Genomic DNA, 23,285 nt, shown 5'->3' with positions numbered 1-23,285 from the left:
ATTAGTTTCCACAACTGTAAATAAGGAGTTTGATTTAAATTATCTTTTGAGTCCATTTTGGCCTTAATATGCAATGACTTCAGTATGCTGAAATGACTCCCACATGATTGAAAGTCAGCACCTGGTTTTCAAATAGAAATAATTTTTTTTAAAACCTGCTATGCTTACTTATGTATTAATAGTATAAAATGCAGATTCCATTTATTACCTAAGGAATTAGGTAGTTCTTTAAAAGGAGTTTATTGAAATGAGGCTGCTATTCTAATTCGAAAAGACTAACCCACTATATTCATAGGGAGTATCTTCAAGCAGCTTTAATTCCTATGCGATTTACTCCTTCATTTATTCCCATTGCTTTTCTCACTCAATCTATTTCAGGAGTCAGACAGATCTTATTTCTAATCCCATTTCTGCCATTTGCTCATGTAATCATTTTGGGGAAAAACAAAAGCTCTGAAGTTGTGGGGTTATCTTGCAAATTGAGACGTGAGATGAGAGATGTTAACCACAAGCACAACAGTATCTAACAGGTCAAGTGTTCAATAAACATTAATTTAGTATTTTACTTGATAATCTCATTCTTTTACTTTCTAAAACTGTCTTTGTCTCACTCGCTCCTGTCCTTTCATAACTATCACCTCTACAAAGCAGAGTCATTCTTACAGTAGAGCCCAGTAACATGAGGTGCAACCATTACTCTACACAGCTCTATCTTTTCTACCCCAATCCACTGTTCTGTTCTCTTCTACTCTTAATTGTGGCGATGGTGGCGGCAGCAGTAATCAGTTACTTCTCCTTCAGATTTACTGTGTGCTAAGCTGAAAACTGCCTTTACATATTATTTCATTTAAGCCTCAAAAAACCTTTTAGGTAGATACCATTTTCATTTTACAGGTGCAAAATCTGTATCTCAGATGAACTAGCTATAGAGAACTAAATCCAAACATGTTATTGTTTTCCAACTGTTGATTAGGTTAAAAAAACATGTAAAATATACCATCTTAACTGTTTTAAGTGTGTCGTACAGTAGTGTTAACTATATGTACACTGTTGTGCAAAACTGAAACTATATGTACACTGTTCTGCAAAACTGTTCTTCATCTTGCAAAACTGAAACTCTATTCCTATAGAAAAATAATTAACTTTTCTTCTTTCCCTTAGTTCCTAGCCACCAGTATTCTACTTTCTTCTACCTATATAACTACTTTAGATACATCATATAAGTGGAATCATGCAGCATTTGTCTTTTTGTGTCAAATGTTTTTTTAATACTATATTAGACCAATGGACAGTTATATTCTAGATGTTTGTCAGTTGCTTCTTTTGACAATTTTCTCCCAAGAAAGGATATCATACATGATGACTATATTCCAGGCTAGCTAATAAAGGCCTATCACACACTTATTAACTCACAAGAACAGTGCTAACAGTGGAAAAGAAGAACTTTACTAGCAGGGCAGAGAAGGAGGCAGCCAACACTAAAGGAAACTATCTTTACAAGTGAAATATTTATAGGCTAGGGACTTCCTGTATATAAACAGCAACTAGATAGAATTTCCAGACATAAGAAATATTACCCAAATCTTTATATAATTTTTAAGAGTTTTCCTTGCTTAGTTCATTTTAGAGACATTGCCGATATATCAAATGTAATCTTAATGGCTGCATCTGCTCAGAAAAACAAACTTGCTAATGCCTCACTCAAATATTCCTGCAGATTAAAAAAATGTAACAATTATATGAGATAAAGTCATACTATCATAAATAAAATGAAATACGATCTTAAAAAATGGAATATGTAGAACATCTATTTAGGAAGTGCACCCACTTCATTTTGGATAGGGTAGATGTCCAGGCGAATAGCACCTTCCCTACCTGTACAAAGACTTTCTGGAGTAGTCCTCGACGTTCTGCTAGAGGTAGCTCATTCTGTGCACCTCCAACTGCCTCAGGCACATGTGGAAGGTCAAAAAACAGATATAAACATTTAACCAGGGTGGAAGGCACTGACATTGTTGTCATGCAGTCCACGGTTTTCTGGAAAACAAACCAATAAATAAGTGAATAGATAGACACAACTATAATTGGTACAGCCAAATAATTCATAAATGTTAACCCAGAAAATTATGTATTAACATAACTTTTTAAATGCATGTGAAGAATTTAAAATTGACTAGAAGTGAAGAAATACACATCTTTGCATTTGGACAATTTTGCTTTAACCAAATAGTGAGAATAAGTTTGTTATATAGTAAATTATCAACTAAATTTAATATTTATTTAATAAAAAAGCATCATGTTTTAAGAAGCATAAGCATTAGGATTTAGAAAAACAGGCTCTTAATAACTATGAACTTCAGCAAACTACTTAATTCTGCTGAGATTCACTTTCCTTTCTTTCTTTTTTTTTTTTTTAAATTGAGACAGTCTTGCTCTGTTGCCAGGCTTGAGTGCAGTGGTGTGATCTAGGCTCACTGCAACCTCTGCCTCCTGGGTTCAAGCGATTCTCCTGCCTCAGCCTACCTAATAGCTGAGATTACAGGCGTACACCACCAAGTCTAGCTGATTTTTGTATTTTTAGTAGAGACGGGGTTTCACCATGATGGCCAGGATTGTCTCGATCTCTTAACCTTGTGATCCGCCTGCCTTGGCCTCCCAAAGTGCTGGGATTATAGGCATGAGCCACCGCGCCTAGCCTCACTTTCCTTTTTTATAAAAATACATAGAATTATACACCATGGGCCAGGCACGGTGGCTCATGCCTGTAATACCAGGACTTGGGTGGCCGAGGTGGGCAGGTCACCTGAGGTCAGGACTTCAAGACCAGCCTGGCCAACATGGTGAAACTCCATCTCTACTAAAAATACAAAAATTGGCTAGGTGTGGTGGCGGACACAAAATCCCAGCTACTTGGGAGGCTAAGGCAGGAGGACTGCTTGAACCCAGGAGGCGGAGGTTGCAGTGAGTTGAGGCTGCACCACTGCACTCCAGCCTGGGAACAAGAGCAAAACTCCATCTCAAAAAAAAAAAAAAGAAGAAAAAAAAAAAGAAAATTATATAGGCTTCTCAGGGTTAACATGAGAATTATGTAAGATAACAAATACAAAGGTACCTTAAGCTCTAAATTGTATATTAATTGTTACTTTACTATTATTTTTATCTTTATTCTCACTGTAGATTTTTGAGGCTGGAAAGACACTTGAGAGATAAAGCAGTCACTGACACAAATTCATCTCCATATTATTTTCAAAGATATCCAGAGAAGACCTTCTTACAGTAAATATTTCAACATTATTAAGTATGATACAATATTTATCAAAATTTTCCACGGTGCCGTTTGGAACAAAAAGTTTAACTGAATTAGAGATCAATAGACTGGCATAATCTGTTGATTAGTTTATTTACTTTCTCATAAAACATTTATGGAGTGTCCAGGGAATATCAGGCTGTGTGCTGGGAGCTGGGTGCTGGGCATGCAAAGACAAAGCACCTTTGTCCTTCAAAAGATCACAGTTGACTGGAATTTGTAGAGTCCTAAGTAACTATGACTTAATCTCTTAAAATTTCAGTCTAACCATGGTAGTACATACAGACTAACATAAAAAGGATTGACCAACATGGCCAGGAATGGTATTAAAAAATATGAGGAATTAAAATAAAAAGGGAAAGATCACCTGGAAGAGACATAGGAGGTCTGGTCATACGGTACAGTATTTTTGAGGAACCACAGAGTCCAAAAATGCTGACTCCTAAAGAGCCACAATAATGACTAACCTTGAATTAGTGTTTACTATATAACAGGCATAAGACTAATAAGCACTTTACATACATCATCTGATCTATTCCTTAAGTCAACCCATGAGGCAGACACTTCATTTCTGAAATAAGGATCATTTTTGAGCTGAGGTTTGTTAGTTACATACCCTGCTTGAGGTCGGAGGGCTGGTTAAGTGGCCTACAAAGTGTGTATGCTCAATGACTTACAAAAACAGTCATGGCAGGGGGTGGTGGCTCACGCCTGTAATCCCAACACTTTGGGAGGTCAAGGGTGGGCGGATCACGAGGTTAGGAGATCAAGACCATCTTGGCTAACACGGTGAAACCTCGTCTCTACTAAAAATATAAAAAATTAGCCAGGCATTGTGGCATATGCCTGTAGTACCAGCTACTCAGAAGGCTGAGGCAGGAGAATCGCTTGAACCAGGAGATGGAGGTTGTGGAGGCTGCAGTGAGCCGAGATTGCACCACTGCACTCCAGTCTGCCTAACAGAGTAAGACTCCATCTCAAAAAAAAAAAAAAGAAAAAAAGAAAAGAAAAAGGTCTCACATTTTATTTTGTTGGCCATGATGACCCAATGAAGTGCTCCAAACAAAAAAGTAAAAATATAAAAGAACTAGATTTCAGAAAATTAGCTGGTGGCAATACAGATCATCAATTAAATATAGAGACCGAGAAGGCAAGTGTAATTAGGAAACCAACCCTCCAAACCACATGAAAGATGGGGCCACGACTAAAGCAGTAGCAGGTGACGAAGAATAGAGAGCTTCAAGACTACCCCTTGAAGGTGTGGCCCCTTTCTATATACTCAACATACCATTTCTTGTCTCAAATACTCTAAACCCTTCATGCTATTCACCTGCAACTTATTATCTCTTAAGAGACTTATGTTACCATACATTTAATGTTCAGTTTAAACACCTGCTATGCCTCAACATTTACTGAACTCATCTTTCTTCCTACCCTGCTACCCTCACCTTCAAAATGTTTAACTCTCACATTTCTATTTTCAATACTACTATATATGTCCCATTATTAAATACTATGGCATTATCGTTCTCTGCGTCATCTCTGTCATCTACACGAGTCGGGACCATGTTTTGGTCAACTCTGTATATCGCTGCTAGCAGCAGAAAACAGCACTCAAACAAAAAAGGCAGCTCCAAACATAACACTGAATTTGCTTTTCAAACGTATCTATTTCCAGATAGATTATTACTAGCATTAGCTTGCCACTAAGCAAAGTGGTATAATGTTTCATTTACATCTTTATTGTGGACAGACTGAACATACAGCTTGGCATCTAAACTTGTAAGTTTTTAAATGATTAGGTTTTTATAGAAAATATGAATAAATGTAGAAAACTATATTAAAATTTAATTTTATATTAAATATCAATAGTAAATATTTACATTATGTAAAGTTTTAATAGCAAATAAAGATACGCTATTCTAAACCAAATTTTGGTATAGGAACATATGGACATTTATAGCTACCATGAACAGCAAACAAAATTGAGATTTTGTTATTTATCCAGTATAGTCAGATACATGAAAACAATCAATGGTCTACTCTGGGACCATTTGAAGATTCTTAGGGTAACCAACCATCTCCATTTGCCTGAGGCTGTGCAGTCTCCTGAGATGCAGGCCTTCCTTTCCTAAAACCTGGAAAATCCCAGGAACTCCAGGACACGTTGGCCACACTATTCCCTGACTTTAAAAAAAAAAGAGGCCCAGGTGCAGTGGCTCACACCTGTAATCCCAGCTACTTGGGATGCTAAGGCAGGAGAATCACCTGAACTTGGGAGGCATGGTGAACCAAGAGGTTCAGTGAACCAAGATCACGCCATTGCACTCCACTCCAGCCTGAGTGATAGAGCAAGACTCTGTTTCAAAAAAAAAAGGAAAAAGAAAAAGAAAAAACACAGCAAAGACATAAGAAGAAAACAGATCATTCCAAGGAGAAAATAAGAGATAATGACTTTGGGTTACTGACAGGTTTCAGGATATAGTTAAAAAGACATATGCACTGTATCTGCTGTGGCCAGTCAGATGGTACAAAGATGATACAGTTACCTAGGTCCATTATTAAATGATGGGAGGTGTTTGAAAGTCCACTGTAACTTAAGACAACAGACATTCCCAAGACTGGTACTGGCTTTGGTAGGTAATTATACTCTGGATTTTAGAAGGCTGAATAAACCTCCTTCATCCCAAAAATATCAAAAGCCAAAAATCAGGTATCAAAATAGCTCATTAATGAGTACATACAACATATTTCATGACAGGTACTTAGAGCTGATTTAGAGGAAATAAAAAGCAATCTGCAGAATAAATCAAATGAGAAGAAAATATATATTATTCTAAAAATGTCAATGTTTCCTTATTTTCCATAAAAATTTAAAACTATTTTCCATGTCAGTTATTCTTTATTAGCTGAGTGACCTTAGACAAAGAGTGATTTCTTTATTTTTCCTGAGCCAGAGTTTCCCTAACATGGGTGACAAAAGTGTTAAGCTGGGTCTGATAGGCCCAGAGCTCCTGGGTTACTTGCCTCCAGCTAGTAGTCATCTACCCCTTTGCCCAGAAAGCTCTACAAGTGGTATCATTTAAAAAAAGTTCATTTTAGAGAAAAGGTCTCACTCTGTCACCGAGACTGGGTGCGGTGGTGCGATTATGGCTCACTGTAGCCTCGACCTCTCAGGCTCAAGCAATCCTCTTGCCTCAGCCTCTGAACAGTTGGGGCTTCAGGTACAGGCCACTATGCTCAGCTAATTTTTTTAAAAAAAAGAGATAGGGGTCTATGTTGCCCAGACTGGTCTCAAACTTCTGGGCTCAAGCAATTCTCCCAGCCTGGCCTCTCAAAGTGCTGCAATTACAGGTGTGAGCCATTGAGCCCAGTCACAAATGGTTATGTCCTATGTGTGTTACAACATATCAAGATGGAAAAGGCTGCTCTAAACCATTCCTTTCCTTATGAGTAAGATGCATAAAACATCAAGATCCTCACAGAGATGTTGTGAGAGGCATAATATGTTTTAAAAGAGTTAGAAGAATACAAATGATCATCATATCATCTCATTTATGATACATTTAATAACAAAATCACGAGAGGTATAAAAAGAGGCTGAGTTATCAAACATGAAAACTAAGAACTTACCTGACCAGAGGAAGCTAACAAATTAATCGTCGTCAGAAGCATCCAGCCTCTACTGGCTTCTTCACTCTGATTGATCTCTAGGAACTGGACGATGGCCCGACTTGCAGCCTCTATAAAACAAAAGGGAAAGCCATTAAGTGCGGGAAAAGTCATATATAAAGAGGTTCTTCTTTAAAACCTACCAAGGAAATGAAAAATTACTTAGCACATAATTATATCAGCACTATTACATATGGAAAAACTTTAAAAATAGCAATGTTTTAATGGTATTCATAAATGTTTATATCATTAATACAGAAATGTAAACACCAACCTATATATTTCAGGGAAAGTTATGACAGCAGGTAATCAACAAGTCATGGAAGAGGTGAAATTTGAGCTAAACCTGTCCAGAAAACAAGTACATGTTTATCCAGGAAATGAGAGCAATTAAGGATGTAGAGAGAATAGCAGTACAGCAATAAAACAAGAGTGGCTAGAGGAATGAGTCTGAGACATACAGATCAGGACAAACTTGTTTAATAACACTTGCTTAACATTACAGAAGAGCACTGTTGAGAAGTGGAGTCTAATACTAACAATAGTGATTTTAAAAAAATAAAGATGCCTAATTATGAAGGAGGGCAAGCTACTGATTGTATTTGATTTTTGGGGCAAGAGGGAGCAAATAGTTTCTTGAGTAAAGGAGATGACGAAAGGATTATAACTAAGACTATTAATAGTATAGTAGTAATGCGTATGACAGACTGGAAGGCTAAGGAGACTGGTGAGAGGGAAATAAAATTAAGAGGTTGCCTAAGTAATACACACAGGAGTAACTTGGGCAGCTGACAGTAGGAAGAGAGAAATCGTGAAATACATTCAGACAGCCAATCATAGAACTGCAGACTTGGAAGAATCTTCAAAAGTAAATTTAGTTGATTTTTTTATTACAGGGATGGGTAAACAGAGAAATCTCTAAATATGTACCTAATTTCATCAGCATGGTTTGCCAATTTTTATAGTAATATATGACAGAAGTTAAAATTGTCAGAAAATAAGTCCAATTTGGCTGGGTGCAGTGGCTCACACCTATAATCTCAGCACTTTGGGAGGCTGAGGTGGGCAGATCACTGGAGGTCAGGAGTTTGAGACCAGCCTGGCCAACATGGTAAAGCCCCATTTCTACTAAAATACAAAAATTAGGTGGGTGTGGTGTCATGAGCCTGTAATCTCAGCTACTTGGGAGGCTGAGGCAGGAGAATCATTTGTACCCAGGAGGCAGAGGTTGCAGTAAGCTGAGGTTACGCCACTGCACTCCAGCCTGGGTGACAGAGTGAGATTCTAGGAACCAAATGGGTAAAAACTAATGTATACTTAACACACTTCATAAAGAAGTACAAAGTAGAAAATAAGATTTAGGTTACCTTAGATGTATTTTTTCTTCAATTTAACATAAAATAAAAGTGTCTTATTAGATAACTGACTACAAGACTTACACATGATTCTGTGCTAAGCATATTTCACCTTTGTAAACTTCGAGTTGAGGGAACATTTTAACAGGAAAATTTTAAAAATAGCTTCTTTTTATTGAGTCTTAACTATATATCAAGGATTGTGTTAAGTACTTGTGAATTAAACTTATTTAATCTTTACAAGAACACTGTGAGTTATTTTCTACTAATATATCTCTTATAATAGTATAAATTAAGAAATGCAGAGGGTAAGTAATTTGCCTACAATCACATAGCTAGTCAATGAACTCATATTTGAATCCAGGCTGTCCAGCCTGTAAATGATAAAAAATGGTGATTAAAAAGCATGTGCTTGTAGTCCCAGTTACTTGGGAAGCTGAGGTGGGAGGATCACTTAAGCTCAGGAGGAGTTCAAGGCCAGCCTGGGTAACATGTTATACCATGTATAATTATACCATGTATAATTTTTTTTTTAACTTACTGGAAAAGAAGGAAACAAACAGAAAGAAGCCCAGCTATCAGTATCTCTTAAATGTTGAAATTACTGTATGACCATGTTTACTGATTTATAGTCCCTTTAAAAAATAAACACCACAGAAGCAGGCACTTTGTAAGCTGTATTCACTGCTGATCTGCAGTATCCAGCACATTCCTTGGCACTAAACAGGCACACAATAAATATATGATAAGTAAATCAACCTTACCAAAAATGATAATGACAGAAAAATTGAGCTCAAATTCTTGTGAGCCTCAAGTGGTTTGAACTTACTATATAGTAAGAGGGATTCCTAAAAGTTTTGAAAAGGGAAGTTACACAAAGAAAGCAATGTTTAAGGCTGACTAAATTGTGAAAATATCATTAGAGAAACAAGAAAACAAATGAAAGAATATACTGAGAAGCCTACTTTAGAAACATTGGGCCAGGCACAGTGGCTCTTGCCTGTAATCCCAGTACTTTGGGAGGTCGAGGCAGGTGGATCACATGAGGTAGGGAGTTCGAGACCAGCCTGACCAACATGGAGAAACCCCGTCTCTACTAAAAAATACAAAATTACCCAGGAGTGGTGAGGCATGCCTATAATCCCAGCTACTTGGGAGGCTGAGGCAGGAGAATCCCTTGAACCCAGGAGGCAGAGGTTGCAGTGAGCCAAAATCACACCATTGTACTCCAGCCTGGGGCAACAAAAGTGAAACTCTGCCTCAAAAGAAGAAAAAAGAAGAAGAAAGAGTAGAGGGGAGGAGAGAGGAAAGGGGAGAGTGGAGGAGAAAGGAGAGGGGAGAGGGGAAGGGGAGAGGGGAGAGCGAAGAGTGGAGAGGGGGAGAAAAGAAAAGAAAAGAAAAGAAAAGAAAAAAGAAAAGAAAAGAAAAGAAAGAGAGAGAAAGAGGAAGGGAAGGAAGGAAGGAGGGAAGGAAGGAAGGAAGGAAGGAAGGAAGGAAGGAAGGAAGGAAGGATCATTGGTTCTAGGTCATTGGTAAAAATTGATTTACAAGTATTTCATGGAGCCAACAATTTGCAATGGGCTATATAACATGAACCCATTTTGTTGCTGGTAATTAAATATCCAGGTATGGAAGACAATTACTTCCTAGTTTATTAAAACTCTCAAACAAAAGCTGACGTACAATGATTTCTTTGTCTAGGCCTCTTCATGATTTATTACTTTTACTTTAAATTGTGCAGTCCTACTTTAAGAGAAAAGGCAAAACCAAGTTATCTTCCTGATACAGAAGCTAGAAACCCAAGGTGAGTGGAGAGGAGGGAACAGTGGAGGGGGTGGCACATTTCAAATGAACCTGGATTCCATCCATATTACTTAACACCATTAGCTTTAAAAGCAAATGGGAAAGTATGTATTTTCATTATTCAAAAAGTTGTCAGATATAGACAATGAACGTTAATGCTTGTTTTAAGAAGCAAAACTCCAAAAATCTACTGTTGGTTTAAAACAGTTCTTGTTATCAGATCAATGCTGGACCTTTATAATTCAAGTGTGGGATTTCTTATGTTTTGGTTAACAATAACATTAAGGGATTCTTCAAGATAAGAAAAGACAAACAATGGGGAAAAAGCCAATATTCTATTTGTTATTAAACATTACAATATGTTCAATGGATTGTTGGGCTAATTAAATAAGATAATGCACATGAAAATAAATTTAAAAAGAACAAGACAGTATAATCATTAACATATGTGCCTTTAACTTCTTTACCAACTTAATAATAACAATTACCCTTTTCAAGGAGAGGGTAGAGAAGACTTGAAGTTATATCAGCAATAATGTAAAATTATGTTATCTGGCTTTGAGCTACAGACTCCTACAGATAAAGAGATCTGGATAGGGTTGAGGTTGAATGATATGGGGAAATTTTAAACTCCATTGACAAAACAAACTGTCTTTATATAACAAATGAATTTTGCTATTTTGTAAAGAATAGCATAATTGTATCACTGTAAAGAAAGAAGCATTTTATTTTCACCTATCAATTTCAATATGTGTCAGTCAGAATATTTCAAAGGCATTTCCAACTTTTTATTGTATTGTATTATTTTTTATTTTTTTAGATAAGGTCTCACTCTATTGTCCAGGCTGGAGTGCATGATTACAGCTTACTGCAGTCTCAACCTCCTCAACTCAAGGAATCCTCCCACCTCAGTCCCCCATGTAGCTGGGACTAACAGTATGTACCACCATGCTTGGCTAATTTTTTTTTTTTTTTTTTTTTTTAAAGAGACAAGGTCTTACTCTCTTGCCCAGGCTGGTCTCAAACTCCTGGTTTCAAGTGATCTTCCTGCCTTGGCCTCCCTAAGTACGGGGATTACAGCTGTGAGATACCATGCCCAGCCTCAATTTTTATTTTAAATGAGGTAAACAACTCATTTAAAAAGTATATAGAATTTAGTGCTATCTTAAAAAAATTATGTATACTACCAAGCAATTTTAAATAAATCCTCCATAAATCAAATGGTTTCTTAAAACTTTGGGGAAAAAATGCCCACTACTAGTCAGAAACATACTGGATCTTTTAAATTCAATAATATTTAACAAATACAAATATAAGTGATGATTTAAGTTTCTAAGAGTTAATGAATGAATATATTAATATTAACCCATCTTTAGAGTTGTCAATCATTTGATTCAGGCTTTATCTTTCACACTGCATTTCAATACATGTAGTTAGAATGAAAAACACCGAAATAGAGTTAATAAAGCCCAGGATTAGATTAAATAAGAATGCAGACAATCTTAAATGCAATTTCTGAACCTACACTGAAATAAAACAAACTCAATTAGCATTCAGAACAATCAGAATGTAAAACATGTTAATCATAAGTGAAATACAAGTTTTCCTTTGCAAAGTACATTTAAAGCATGTCATTTTCCAATTTATGCTTCATGGTGATGTGAGTCACATTAATAGTAATATTATACTTATTTCATTAATGAAGACACAAAGCCCTGAAGAGTCTTGCTCCCTCCAAAAAAAAGTTCTACAAGTTAGTCAAAAAAACAATATTAGAACTCACAGCTTCCATGCTTCTTTTCATTTGACAATACATAACCACATCTTGGGAATGAAATTACCTGAAGGTATTGTGGCTTTGAAATCCTTGGGGGACAGCAGGGCACACTGTTTTTCTGTTTAAAAAAAAAGGCTGGATTGTCTAAGTGGGGACTCACTAAATTTCACTAATCCCGCCACAGAGTACTGGGGTCAACATCATCTAACCTCTCCATGGCTGGATTGCTGCCCATTGGGGACTTCACCACTAGGTTTAACAGTGCTACCTAGCATGTAGCAAAAACATTAATAATAAACTGAAGATACTATTTTTTTATGCAGGTAAGAGTTTTCTGCTTTGCTGATATAAATTGACCATGTGCCCTAAAACTTAAGCAGAATGAGAACTGGCTGAGCTATCTAGAAGAGTTGGGGAAAATCTTAAGATACACCCTCTATACAATCTAGCCAAAACATCATGTTAATCTGACATTACGCCAAATTAATTGAGTCACTAATTACTTCTAGCAAAAGCCACATGGAGGCAAAGGACAAAGAAAGAATTAAGGGAGAAAGAGAGACTGTGAATTGACCTAAATGTCTAACTAATCATCCATATGTCCATTTCGCAACTTGATATTCCCAAAAAGGTTTCCATTTTCAGTAACTTCAGATAGATGTAAACAACAGACCTGCACATAAGCTTGTTTCCTACTGAGAGATCTGCAGCCCATATCTCAAGTATATCTGTTAGAAAGACTGTTATCTGTGTGTGGTGATTAGGCAACACCCAAAATAACAAGTCTTCCATAGCAAATTCAGAGGAGTACTGGAAGAATAACCCTGTTCTGGTGAACAACAAACAAAGCCAACCTTCAAAGGAATAACAGAAGGCTCACTTCACCTGTTTTTTTCCTAGAAAAAGTATGTGAATGTAAATTAAGACAAAATTCTTTTCAATGATAAAGTAGTCCAACTCACAAAAGGAGAAAGCAGAATGGCACTTGGTGGCCAGGGGCTGAGGGGAGGGGGAAATGGGGAGTTGCTGTGCAATGGGTATAAAGTTCTAGTCATGTAAGATAAAAATGTTCTAGAGCTCTGCTGTGCAGCATGGTACATAAAGTTAATAGTTTGGTTCTGTGCACTTAAAAATTGGTTAAGAAGGTAGATCCCATATTAAGTGTTTTTTTAAATCATAATAAAAGCAAGTAAATAAGAAAATAAAGATGAAATATGTAAGAGTTGGATGAGTTAGGATATCCTTAGGTCCTAAAAAAATCTAGAACTTTTTACTAGAAAATTAATAGGTCAAAAAATCTCCAGGAAAGTATTCTTGATAGCACTGAAAAAAAGAATTTTCCAATGTTCTAAACTAAAAATGAAAGAAAAAAAAAAAAAAAAAAAAAGGGATTCCTATAGTCAGGGCAAGGCTGCCTGAGGAGACACCCAGAATTGTCTTCTTCTCTCCTAAAAATCAGGAAGGCTGGCTCTTCTAACTCTACGCCAAGTCTCAAAGCATTAAAACATAGGTGGCTTTCCGATCAAAAAAGGGCGGGGGGGGGCAGAGAAATCCTATGTCCAAAATCAGTAAAAATTTATTGAACACCTAATTACGTGAGAAGTATTATTCTAGGTGGTAGTAATACAAGAGTGAACACAACAAAGAATACAATTAAAGAAGTAAATAAACAAAATACTTTCAGATGATAACAGAGCTATGAAAGAAATACAGAATGTGACTGAATAGATACTAATGGGTAGGGACAGTGGTCAGAAGACCTATTTGAGATAGGGTACTCAGAAAAGATCTTTCATGAGGAAGTAAACACACAAACTAAATTGAATATCATAGGATCCAAAGATTAATAAATTTCAGAAGTTTAAAACTAAAAATTATGTGAAATTATATAATACGAAAAAAATGTATCTTAAAAATCCCTAAGTAATAAGATGTCACCAATGAGGAAAAGTGGATGAAAAGCATATGATCCTATATACTATTTTTGTAGCTTCCTATGAGTCTATGATTATTTTAAACTTAAAAGTTGAAAAAACAAACTTGTGTAACTCCTACTGTAATTAACAGTGAGACATCTTCTACTCAATTTAAGACATCTTTCATTATATCTAAAAAATTGCCCTGTGGATGTAAAATCATAAAGGGAGTTAGGAAAACAAATCTCTAATGTAGCAAAATGTCTTTCTACAAACATGCAGATTAGGTATTTAAAAAAATAGTAACAGAGGCAAGTATAAATAAGTTTTCAGGAATTTTTTCCTAATTTAGTATGTCCTTCAAGAAAGAAAATGCAATGACAGTCAGCATGTGACAGAAATTTACCTTCAATAAAAAGGCATAAACTACCCAAATCTTACACTGTATGTCAACTTTTTCCTTCAACAGGAGTAACTGAAATCAGAAAAGATAAAAAAAGAGCCAGGTAGCTCAGGCCTGTAATCCCAACACTTTGGGAGGCTGAGGCCAGCAGATCACTTGAGGCCAGTAGTTTGAAGCCAGCCTGGCAAACATGGTGAAACCCTGTCTCTACTAAAAATGCAAAAATTATCCAGGTGTGGTGGTGGATGCCTGTAATCCTAGCTACTTGGGAGGCTGATGGTGGAGAATCGCTTGAACCTTGGAGGCGGAGGTTGCAGTGAGCTGAGATCGAGCCACTGCACTCCAGCCTAGTCAACAGAGTGAGACTTTGTATCATTCAAAAAAAAAAAAAAGATAAAAAAGGATATAATACTATTTTGAATAAAGGGAGAAGACAGGGACAGAGATACCCTAAATTATCTTAGCACCTTTCATTGGACTTGTTTCAAGGACTGCCAATATAATTTAAAACATCTCACTTTAAAATCCATACATCAGTCTCTGGAATATACTGCTTCTGTGTAAGGGATTTAGTCCTCAATCTAAATTTTAATGGTGGTTACTCCAAAGATTGCCTAATAGGCTCCAGTTAAGGTGGAAGATTGAGAATATGCATTTATTTCTGCTCTGTTTGGAAATGTCACTGCTACAAGAAGAAATGTGTTCCTTCAAAATTCATATTTTGAAGCCATAACCCCCAATGTGAATGTATTTGAAGATGATGCTTATGAGAGGCAGCAGGTTATGAGGTCATGAGGGTGGGGCCCTCATGACAGGATTAGTGCCGTTAAAGGAAGAGATGCCAGAGAGCTGACTCTCTTTTCCCCTCTCCAACCTGATCACCCAGCAAGAAAGCAGCAGTCTCTATGCCAGGACAAAAGCTCTTATCAGAACCTACCACCCTGTTCTCACACTTTCAGCCTCCAAAGTTGTGAGAAAATCAATTTCTGCAGTTTAAATCTTCTAGTCTATGGCATTTTGTTATAGCAATCTAAGAAGACTAATACATCCACTGATATGGTTTGGCTCTGTGTGCTCACCCAAATCTCATCTCAAATTGTAATCTTCATGCGTCCACGGAGAGACCTGGAGGGAGGTGACTGGATCATGAGGGTGCGTTCCCCAATGCTGTTCTCACAATGGTGAGTGAGTACTCATGAAATCTGATAGTTTTATAAGTGTTTGACAGTTCAAATGCTCTCTTCTCTCTCCTGCTGCCTGGTCAAGAAAGTGCTTGCTTCCCCTTTGTCTTCTGCCACGTTTATAAGTTTTCTGAGGCCTCCCCAGCCATATGAAACTGTGAGTCAATTAAACTGCTTTTCTTTATCCTAGTCTTGGGTATTTCCTTATAGCACTATGAAAAATGGATGAATACATCCACTAAAATGCTTGTAAAAGGATTTTTAAAAGGTATAAATTCTTCAGAACAAGAAGAACAGAATAAATGAAAGCAATGAAATTTTGGATGCTAAAATAGCAGAGAGATTCATGGTTACTTACTGATTTAGCAAGCCCTAGAATCTTGAAGTAATTCAGGAAAAGTGGAAAAGCAACCAAACTAACAAAGAACCCCTGAGAAGCTCAGAAATTGGTGGCACTAGGCACCTTTGGAAGCTGAAGTAAATATGGAACTATAATGAGAAGGATTGGTGGAAAATATGTTCAAGAGCAGTTAGACCCAAGGTCCCCACTACTATGTGGGCACCAGACCAGAGGTTGGTTTGTTCACTGAAAAGAATAAGAGAAGGAGTATAGACTGGTGGACACCAGGCACCATGTGGACAGACAAAGGTAAAATAAAAGCTTATATACTAAACCTTCAGGATCCCCAAATCTTGCCGCTACTTTGCTTCCAAAATGCATATATTTTCCAAGAAGAGACTGGACAATTCTCTGAGTACTGCTTAGTTTAGGAAAAAGATCACCAAAAAAAATAGCCCAGCAAGATCACCTTCTGTTGAAGCCCACAGATGCAAGCTTCACACACAATTAAAAAGCTTTTTAATGCTCCATTCTTATGTAAGAGCAGATGGTCAAGGGTGAGACATGTAAGGACATTCTTTAACATAAAAGGCAAAGACAAAAACAAATTGATAAAAAAACAACCGTTGTATTAAACCTGAAAGAAACAGATTGTTTAAGGAGAAAAAATCTGAAAGAAAGAAAAAGAAACCTCAGAAAGAGAATGCATCCCAAAAATAATAGAAATCAGTAAGAAAAGACACTTAGAAATAAAAAATATTTTTTAAAATGAGAAAAATATAATGTCACAAATGAAAAAAGAAAAACCTCCATAGAAGAGACGGATGATAAAATTGAGTTCTCTTAGCAAGTAGTCAAAAAAGAAAGATAGAAAATGAGAGGAAGGGTAAGAAAATGAGAGGAACAGTCTAAGAGGGTCATCTGACCAGAAGGAGAAAACAGAGGGGAGGATATTATTAAACAATTCATGAAACTTTCCCCAAATTAAAGGGTATGAATAACCAGACTGAAAGAGTCCAATGAGTACCTAGCACATGTATAAAAACAGGTCTACCACAAGGCATCTTATTATAAAATTTTAGAAAAGCAGGGACAAAGAGAAGATCCTAAAAACTTCTAGAAAAAAAAAATAGGTTACAAAGGAAAAAAAACATCAAGAATCTAGGTAGCTTTCGATTTCTCAGTAACAATGTAAGAACCTAAATTATAACAGAAAAATTTTAAAATTCTGAGACAAAATTATTTCCAACATAGAACCTGATATTTACTTAAGGAGGACTGATAATAATGCAAGCGGCAAGATTTTCCAAAATGACCCTGAGTGCTCACCCTGGGGTGCATGGAAAGACAGTGCTAAGACACCCACCACTGTCCATCTCAACCCATGGTCAACTTTCCCAGGCAATTAGTCGCTTCTAATCTCTGCTAAGAGGGCCTCCTGGATTACACTGCTAGCATTCTCAAATAACTCCTATAAATATATAACAAGTATTCAAATGGCCTAAATCATAGGTAGTTTAAATGTCTCTTCACTAACGAGGTTACTCTCCAGCTTGCCTTTTAGGAATGGAGAGCAACGGGGGATAGAGAGAAGGAGAGGGAAGTATCTCTCCATTTAAATGTAAACCACAGCTGCATATTCAGCACATCTCCCCAGCACAAGTATCTGTGAGATCAGGAGAGTGGTAGGACTGTGTCTTCGTTTCTCTTATTGATCCCTGGTTTTATATTAAGCTTCCTTTTCTGTAGTAATCATGCTGTATGATGTAGTGGAATTTGTTCTAAGTCCTGGCAGCTGAAAGGTTTTCAGGCTAAAGGTAGCACACTTTAGTTACTGAAGAGAAAGAAACCCATTTTTTACATCAATAGTCAAAAAATGTTTAGCTCATGGTATGTCTAAAACGAACAAAACCCTCACAATTCCCTTGTATCCTTTTTTATGAAGCTGCTGGAAAAGATGCTTTACCAAAATCAGGAATTTAAAGGATTCAGGAAACAGAATACATCCAAAAGAAATGAAAAGGCATCCCTGGAAATGTGAATAGAGATGTTAAAATGGCAGCTGTGCATGGCCTAGAGAGCAACTACTACAGATGACAGGGACCCCTAAGTAGCTTATGGTATAATGGGAAGATCAAGACGCATGCCCAGTGACCACCTAGGAGGTTGAGAAGAAAAACAGTAGTTCAGAAGAGAAAAAATTTTTCTTTGCCTAAAGAAATCAAAAAACATTTCATCAAGGAAGCATGACTTAATCATGCTGACATTTAGACATATTGAAATGAGGAAAGAGTCTCCTTCCTCAGTGAAGCATTCTAAGTAAATGATTAAAATAAGAGTATAGACATGTTTGAGGACTACAGACAGCTGGATTTGGTTGAAATACAGAAAAGAAAACAAGCAATAGAATTAGAATATGCTTAAAAAAAAAAAGACCAGATGATAGCTTTGCCATAAATGTCATGCTGAGAAATTTATATTTTGTTCAAAGGGAAAAAGAGACTATTTTAAAAGGTTAAAGTGGAAGTGGTAGTGGTCCAGGCAGAACAGCCTTGAGCAGAACTACTCAAGAGTTGAAGATGCTGAAACCAGGAGAAGAATGTGACTCTAAGAATGGGAATGGGGATAGCATGCATGTGCTGAGAATAAGGTCTGTTTTCCATTTAATTTTAATGGGACTTTTGCAGAGCTGTCTGTTCATTCAAACAAGTCAGTATTTGCTGGCTACTGTAAAAATACCTGTGGATTTGTTTGATGCTCTCCTTCGAATTTCTGTCACCATTAGTCGTGAGACTTGCGTTGTGAACTGCAGAAGATCAGAAAATTTTTCTGTCATTGTATTTGGTGGAGCATTTCCAAAAACCTGTAGATAAGAAAAGACATTGTTAATGAAGCAATGACAAATTTTTCTTTTTATTCTGTGAATTTTTAATTTCCAGATGACTGGAGAATCAAGTCCAGAAAAGTCTATCTACACAGTTACTTTGGATCTTAATATGTTGAAAATACAACTCTTTCAATAAATCACATATCTAGCCACATTTCCTTATACATATTAATTTGTCGAAGAAATAATTAAAATCTAAGACACAAAGATATTATTGATAAAATTTTAATCAATCTCACTAAAAACCTTAGAAAATATAACATTTTTCTTTTTTTTTTTTTTGTGAGAGTCTCACTCTGCTGCCCAGGCTGGAGTGCTGCAGTGGCGCAATCTTGGCTCACTGCAACCTCTGCCTCCTGGGTTCAAACTATTCTCCTGCCTCAGTCTCCCGAGTAGCTGGGACTACAGATGCATGCCACCATACCTGGCTAATTTTTGTATTTTTAGTAGAGATGGGGTTTCACCATGTTGACCAGGCTGGTCGTGAACTCCTAACCTCAGGCGATCCACCTCCCTTGGCCTCCTAAAGCGCTAGGATTACAGGCGTGAGCGATTCCGTCCAGCCAACATTTTTCTGAGTAAAGCTAATTTGAGAATTTAGAGAAAAGTTACAAATGATCTTTGATGGAGTACAGGCACACTGGATAGTGAAAAGCAGTTCTACTGCTAAATCCCTGGCTGACTTTAGAATTCACTAAACTCACCATGTACTCAGAATTTCTACATACTAATCACAGATATTTTCAAAATAAGGCTGTTATGAAAAAGACTAGAATAAAGTAAATGGAAGGGTCATGAAATAAACTTGTTTTTATAAAATTTTTTAAATAAATGAACTTTAGAATAAATAATTCTTATTCTTAATTTTATTTATTATTATTTTTTTTGAGAACAGGGTCTTGCAATACTGCCCAGACAGGTCTTGAACTCCTGGGCTCAAGCTATCTTCCTGCCTCTGCCTCCCTAAGTTCTGGGATTACAGGCATGAGCCACTACACCCTGCTTAAAATAAACATTTTTTAAAAACAAATGGGTATGGGTTCAGCAAAGAGAATTTAAGAAAATGAAACCTGGACAGACTATCATAAGAAATGGTATTTTAATGAATATATAACTAGATGTATACTGAAGTATTATTTTTAAAAATATTCTTTATAGCTGAGAGGAAATTCTCTATATTGTAAGGCTATCTCTCCCTTATAACACTCATTACACAGTATTTTATATTATTACTACCCGTTCAAATGTTACTACAATAGGAGAAAACATAATTTACTCATCTTCATATTCTCCCAAGCTAGCCCTCTGCCTTTTATAGTGGTGTTCCCTAAATATGGTTGTTTGTTTATATGTTGATTGCCCTCACAACCAAATTCTAGAGAACATTCAGGGAGCACTGAAGGAGAACATGAGAACACAGACTAAAACTAAGAAAGAAAACAAAACAAAAAAGCAAATAAAAGACCAAGCTAGGGAGATGGACTGGAAAAGAAAACCAAATAAAAATCTAAGACCAAAAAAAACTCTATATTTTTCAGGTATTGTTTACAAATTTTGGCCCAAAGATACAGAAGAGAAAACCTGATCTATCACATCATTCGCAGTGTCCTTAGCATAAGAAAAATAAGTATTTAAGAAAGTGCTTCTATTCCTCTTATTATACTAGTCCCCCCTATCCGTGAGAAGTAAGTTCTAAGACCCCAGTGGATGCCTGAAACCACAGATAGTACCAAACCCCGTAAACACTATAATTTTTACTATAATACATATCTGTGGTAAAGTTTAATAAATTAGGCATAGTAAGAGACTGGCAACAGTAATAATAAAGTAGAACAATGGTAACAATATACTGTTTACTATTTGACAAGTACAAGATTCCTTGTTACTGTAGATCTCAGAAACCTCAGCATACAGTTTTAAGTCAAGAACTTCTACCTTTTCACTTAAAGGAAGCACTTCTCTCTGGCATACCCAAGTTGCCAGTGGCTTACCTTTTGCACTTTGGGGTCATTATTAAGTAAAATAGGGTTTCTTGAAAACAAGCAGTTTGATACCAGGACAGTGGGTCTGATAACTGAGGCTGCTACTAAGTGACTATTGGGCTGATGGCCCAATACAGTGGACAAAGGAATAATTCATGTCCCAGAAGGGATGGAGCTGAATGATGTGAGATTTCAAACTTATAAATTGTTTCTGTAATTTTCCACTTAGTATTTTCAGACCACAGATGAGCAAAATCATGAAAAGCAAAACCATGAATAAGGAGGGATTACTGCATAATATAAACAATTCCTTCCAAAGATCCCAATAAAAGGATATATGTAATATCCTTCTAATAGAAAATATGTTTCTTACATGTTTCTTATAACTTCCCTCAAATTAAGTTGAAAACACTAAAACAATAAATCAGTTCTACAAGGGTATCCTTTTATCCAGATACCTAGTGTGTTCAATAATTTGACAAATGAGTAATTGTAATAATATCAAAAAAACAAACTGTACTGTTCAATACTTCCTCAGCAAATATGTATTTTTTTCTGCTAAGATTTTGATAAATGTTGGAATGCTGTACGATTAGAATTGATCTGTTACTTGTTAAATAATCTATGTTACCAGTTAAATAAAACCCATATTCTTTTTCTTTTTTTTTTTTTTTTTTTTTGAGACAGCGTCTTACTCTGTCTCTCAGGCAGGAGTGCAGTGGCACAATCACGGTTCACTGCTATCTTGACCTCCTGAGCTCAGGTGGCCCTCCCACCTCAGCCTCCTCAGTAGCTAGGACTACAAGTGCCTGCCACCATACCTGGCTAATTTTTGTATTTTTTTGTAGAGATGGGGGTTTCTCCATGTTGTTCAGGCTACTCCTGGGCTAAAGTGATCTGCTCACACTGGCCTTCCAGAGTGCTGGGAATACAGGCATGAGCCCCTGCACCTGGTCAGAAACCTCTATTCTTTAACAAAGTAGAGATTGATAAAAATTGAGAAGCCTAATAATCACATGTTTGAATAGCCACTCCACCTGTGCTCAGAGATGAGTACATAGCTTTTTGTTATTGTTGTTGTTGAGACAGAGTTTCACTCTTGTTGCCTAGGCTGGAGTGCAATGGCTCGATCTCTGCTCACTACAACTTCGGCCTCCCAGGTTCTAGAAATTCTCCTGCCTCAGTCTCCTCAGTAGATGGATTACAGATGCCCACCACCATGCCCAGCTAAATTTTTTTGTATTTTTAGCAGAAACGCGGTTTCACCATGTTGGCCAGGCTGGTCTTGAACTCCTGGCCTCAGGTAGTCCGCCCATCTCGGCCTCCCAAAGTGCTGGGATTACAGCAGGCATGAGTCACTGCTCCTGGTTGAGTACATAGCTTTTTAATGGAAGTGTCTACAAATATTCCTATTACTCAGAATGTATCAATGTATATTTTGCTCCTAAGAATTAGTAGGAGATATGTTATTCCCAAGAGTTATTAGGACAACTGAACAGAGCCAATAGCTCATTCCTTGAGCAGTTAGAAAGATTTATTATTCAACCAGTCTTCACGCTGAGTAAATAACAGACTGTTGAAAATGCTACTAACTTTTTACAAAAATCCTGATGTTTATTGCTTTATTTCCTCAAAGAAATTTTCTCACAAGATAAATAAAACTGACTTGAATTTACCAACCCAAAATCAGCACTATAGAAAAAAGACTACGTCATAATTGCTAATCTGAAATGAACAAGCATTGCTTCTTGAATAAGGTTTATTCACTCACAAATATTTATTGACTTCCTACCATATATGTCAGGCAATGTTCAAAGGGTAGTGGTTATGAAGGTAAATAAATACATTTCCTGTGCTCATGAAACACAGGACATTTTAGCACAGAAGACCAGTGGCAAATGAGTTGATTTTAAAATTAAAATTATTTAAAGATAGTGTTATGTTATGAAGAAAGCAAAACAGGATAGCTGAAAGAGAATGCCTGGGGTGGGAAGAAGGTTGTCAGGAAAGGTCTCTGAAGAAGCAACTCCAGTGCCAAAGGATGACACTGACAAATGAGGAAAAGTTACAATTCAAAGAGACAAGGAAAGAGGGCTGCAAGCAGTGAGAACAGAGTTGTGCAATGACCTCAAAGTGAGATTGAGTTTGGGGTGTTGAGAAATTGAAAGGAGGCTGATAAAGCTGGGGCATTTTATATAAGAGGAAAATGGTACAAGGTTGGAGGGATACAGGGACTAAAGCATGAATCTTACATTGTAGATAATACTGAATGGATAAGGTAGCAAAGAAAAGAGTGTAGTTTTTGTGATTGACTTCAACAATTAAATCTAAAAATATTAGGTATATTTTCACTACTTTCAATAAGTAGTGGTATTTCTTGAAAATATACAATGCTTCCATCATTTATATAAATGTTTGCCAAACAGGATGCAGCATGAAGCTGGGAGTCAGAAGGTGTGGATTCTACTTCTCACTCTCAGGGAGTACTGACTCCTTGTCAAATTTTTCCGGTTCTAGGTCAGGTATCGTGGCTCACGACTATAATCCCAGTACTTTGGAAGGCCGAGGCGGGTAGGTCACCTGAGGTCAGGAGGCGACACTAGCCTGGCCAACATGGTGAAACCCCATGTCTACTAAAAATATAAAAATTCGCTGGGTGTGG

At 36.8% G+C, this 23,285-nt stretch overlaps 1 protein-coding gene across 10 annotated transcripts in view; it reads right to left on the bottom strand.

The window, feature by feature from the left end:
- WDFY3 (WD repeat and FYVE domain containing 3) overlaps window positions 1–23,285 on the bottom strand; it is a 296,888-nt gene that overhangs the window by 164,260 nt on the left and 109,343 nt on the right. For 7 of the 10 annotated variants that reach the window (XM_032239698.1, XM_032239700.1, XM_032239708.1 and 4 more), the window contains 4 exons: window positions 18,494–18,617; window positions 11,979–12,032; window positions 6,941–7,050; window positions 1,876–2,037 (listed from right to left, as the gene is read on the bottom strand). In XM_032239698.1, the coding sequence (XP_032095589.1) occupies window positions 1,876–2,037; window positions 6,941–7,050; window positions 11,979–12,032; window positions 18,494–18,617 (450 nt within the window). The remainder of the gene's footprint in view (window positions 1–1,875; window positions 2,038–6,940; window positions 7,051–11,978; window positions 12,033–18,493; window positions 18,618–23,285) is intronic. The other 3 variants (XM_032239705.1, XM_032239704.1, XM_032239707.1) reach the window with 1 other exon arrangement.

Source organism: Sapajus apella, unplaced genomic scaffold (assembly GCF_009761245.1).
Source record: "Sapajus apella isolate SASKATOON/1434 unplaced genomic scaffold, GSC_monkey_1.0 scaffold45, whole genome shotgun sequence".
NCBI classification, from domain to species: domain Eukaryota; kingdom Metazoa; phylum Chordata; class Mammalia; order Primates; family Cebidae; genus Sapajus; species Sapajus apella.
Note: the sequence above shows the minus strand (reverse complement) of the source record. Positions and strands in the feature narration are given on the sequence as shown.